General features: G+C 51.4%; 1 protein-coding gene across 1 annotated transcript in view; it reads right to left on the bottom strand.

Annotated features, from left to right (window-relative positions):
- Nucleotides 1-1369: 1369 nt before the first annotated feature.
- The window catches only part of GPN3 (GPN-loop GTPase 3), a 23005-nt gene continuing 21866 nt past the window's right edge, over nucleotides 1370-2508 (bottom strand). The window contains exon 7 of the mRNA XM_012809008.1: nucleotides 1370-1477. Coding sequence (XP_012664462.1) covers nucleotides 1370-1477 — 108 coding nt within the window. The remainder of the gene's footprint in view (nucleotides 1478-2508) is intronic.

The following is a 2508-nucleotide window of genomic DNA, read 5'->3' as shown; positions in this document are numbered from 1 at the left end:
CATTCTCTAACTATACCTTGATCCTTTTCATCACAGGTATGCTTAATCTAAAGCAGCTTTCACCCTCCCCTTCACCAGTTAACTGTTTTGTTATTCATCTATTTCTTTCATAACATTTGTCGCTAACTTCTGGCATCTCTTTTATTCATGTTTACAGATTTATTGTCTTGTCTCTTGGTTAGAATGTATGTCCTTCAAGAGTAGAGATTTGTTGGCCTTATTCACTGCTCGTCTGTGGGCACTCAGTAATGTTTGTTGAATGTAATGTATGAATAATCACACTTCACTGAACCAAGATGGAGACCATGATGGCGAAAAATCTACCCCACAGCCTGGCTGTCAGAACTTAAGGACAACTAGACTATCACCAATTTTTACTTCCACTCTGATACATGAGAAAATGGAATTATTTGGAAACAGAAGCCTTGACTCTGAGGGCCCTAAACCTGCTGGCTCTGGCGGTAGACCCCGCGGCTGGAGCGACACGAGAGGAATGTGGGAAGTGGTTTTTGACAGCTGACAAACTACAGGGGGAACCGCCCACTGGGGCGGAGGAGGAAGTGGGCCTGACAGGAAAAGGAGAAGCTGGACTGATAAATAGGGCGGCGCCTGTGCCTCAGTGAGTAGGGCGCCGGCCCCAAATACCGAGGGTGGAGAGTTCAAACCCGGTCGCGGCCAAACTAAACAAAAAAATAGCCGGGCGTTGTGGCGAGCACCTGTAGTCCCAGCTACTCTGGAGGCTGAGGCAAGAGAATCGCCTAGGGCCAGGAGTTGGAGGTTGCTGTGAGCTGTGACGCCATGGCGCTCTACCGAGGGTGACAAAGTAAGACTCTGTCTCTAAAAAATATAAATAAATAAATAAAAAATAAAAAGCGCAGCCCTTGGCTTGGCGGCTCTACTGTGGCTCTGGGAGCGCTGCCCGGTTCGGGGAGCGGGGAAGTAGAAGGAGCGAGAAAAGGGTTGGGATTGGAAAAGAGAGGCTGCGAGGTGCCGTGGCGGCCTCCTCACGCACTCTGGGCCCCTGACCCACTGCTGCCGCGCCTCCTACGCCGACAGTCCCAGGGCCGCCCCTGTCCTACACCCAAAGGCCCCCTTCCCTGCATCTCTCCTTTTCAGGTTCTTGATTCCTCTTCGCCTTCCTCAGCCAGCTCCTCTTGGTGCACGCACGATTTCCCGTCGTTGTCCCCAAACCCCGAGATCTCCCCACACCCCAGTTCGAACCCTCACCGGCATCTCAGCGGCACCCAGGTCTCAAACCAGCAGAGAAAGATCAGGTTACAGCACGACGCTTCTGATCTGGCGGCCCAGGCTGGGTAAGCGGAAGAGACCCGGAAGAGGAGGGCAAAGAGAGAATGCAATGCTTCCGGCCTTACTGTCCCGCGGCTGGCTGCTGCGGCTGCGCAAACCTGAAAGGGCGCTGGGAGCTCGCGCCCTCGGCTGAGCTCGGAGTGTCGCGCATGCGTACAGCGCGCTTGGACTGTAGGAGTTTGAGAGTTACAGAATCCTGAAGACCAACTGCCTCCTTTTATTTTCAAGATCATCTTTCTAGTGAAGCATTCCCTTGTGATAGTATTTTGTTTTATTTTTTGAGACAGAACCTCAAACTGTTGCCCTGGGTAGAGTGCTCACAGCAACCTCCAACTCCTGGGCTCAAGCGATTCTCCTGTCTCCGCCTCCCAAGAAGCTAGGACTGCAGGTGCCCGCTACAAGGCCTGGTTATTTTTTGGTTGCAGCCATCATTGTTGTTTGGCGGGCCAGGCTGGATTCAAACCCGCCAGCTCAGGTGTATGTGGCTGGCGCCTTGGCCGCTTGAGCCACAGGCACTGAGCCTGTGATACTATTTTAAATTCAACCCCACTCCAGCCCTCTCCCTTGTCCTCTTTCACTTTGTTCCTTAGCTCTTACTATTCTCTTCTAACTTTTGCTGTTTGTACCGTCTGCCCATCCATGTGAACGTAAGAGGCTGCGATTTTGTCTGTTTTGTTATCACTGTATCTCCCGTGGATACCGAGTGATGGTACATAGTATGCATCAACAAATATTTGAGGGCATGAACCCAACACATTGCTTTTTTTTTTTTTCTTGAGATAGTCTCACTATGTCGCCCTCGGTAGAGTGCCGTAGCGCCACAGCTTACAGCAACTTCAAACTCTTGGGCTCAAGCGATTCTCTTGGCTCAGCCTCCCAAGTAGCTGGGACTACAGGCGCCCGCCACAGTGCCCCGCTATTTTTTTGTTGTAGTTATCATTGTTGGTTAGCTGGCCTGGGCCGGGTTCCAACCCACCAACTTAGGGGTATGTGGCTGGCACTGTAACCACTGTGCTACGGGCTCCAAGCCGACCCATTGCTTTTCAAAAAGGGGAAATTGCTCGGCGTGAAGGACAGTGCCTATGGTCCCAGCTACTCAAGAGGCTGAGTTGGAGGAAGATTGTAGTGAGCTATGATCGTGCTGCTGCACTCCAGCCTGCGCGACAGAGACCCCATCTAAAAAATAATTTTTTTTTTTTT

Source organism: Otolemur garnettii, unplaced genomic scaffold (genome assembly GCF_000181295.1).
Source record: "Otolemur garnettii isolate 467f Iridium unplaced genomic scaffold, OtoGar3 scaffold00099, whole genome shotgun sequence".
Classification (NCBI taxonomy): domain Eukaryota; kingdom Metazoa; phylum Chordata; class Mammalia; order Primates; family Galagidae; genus Otolemur; species Otolemur garnettii.
Note: the sequence above shows the minus strand (reverse complement) of the source record. Positions and strands in the feature narration are given on the sequence as shown.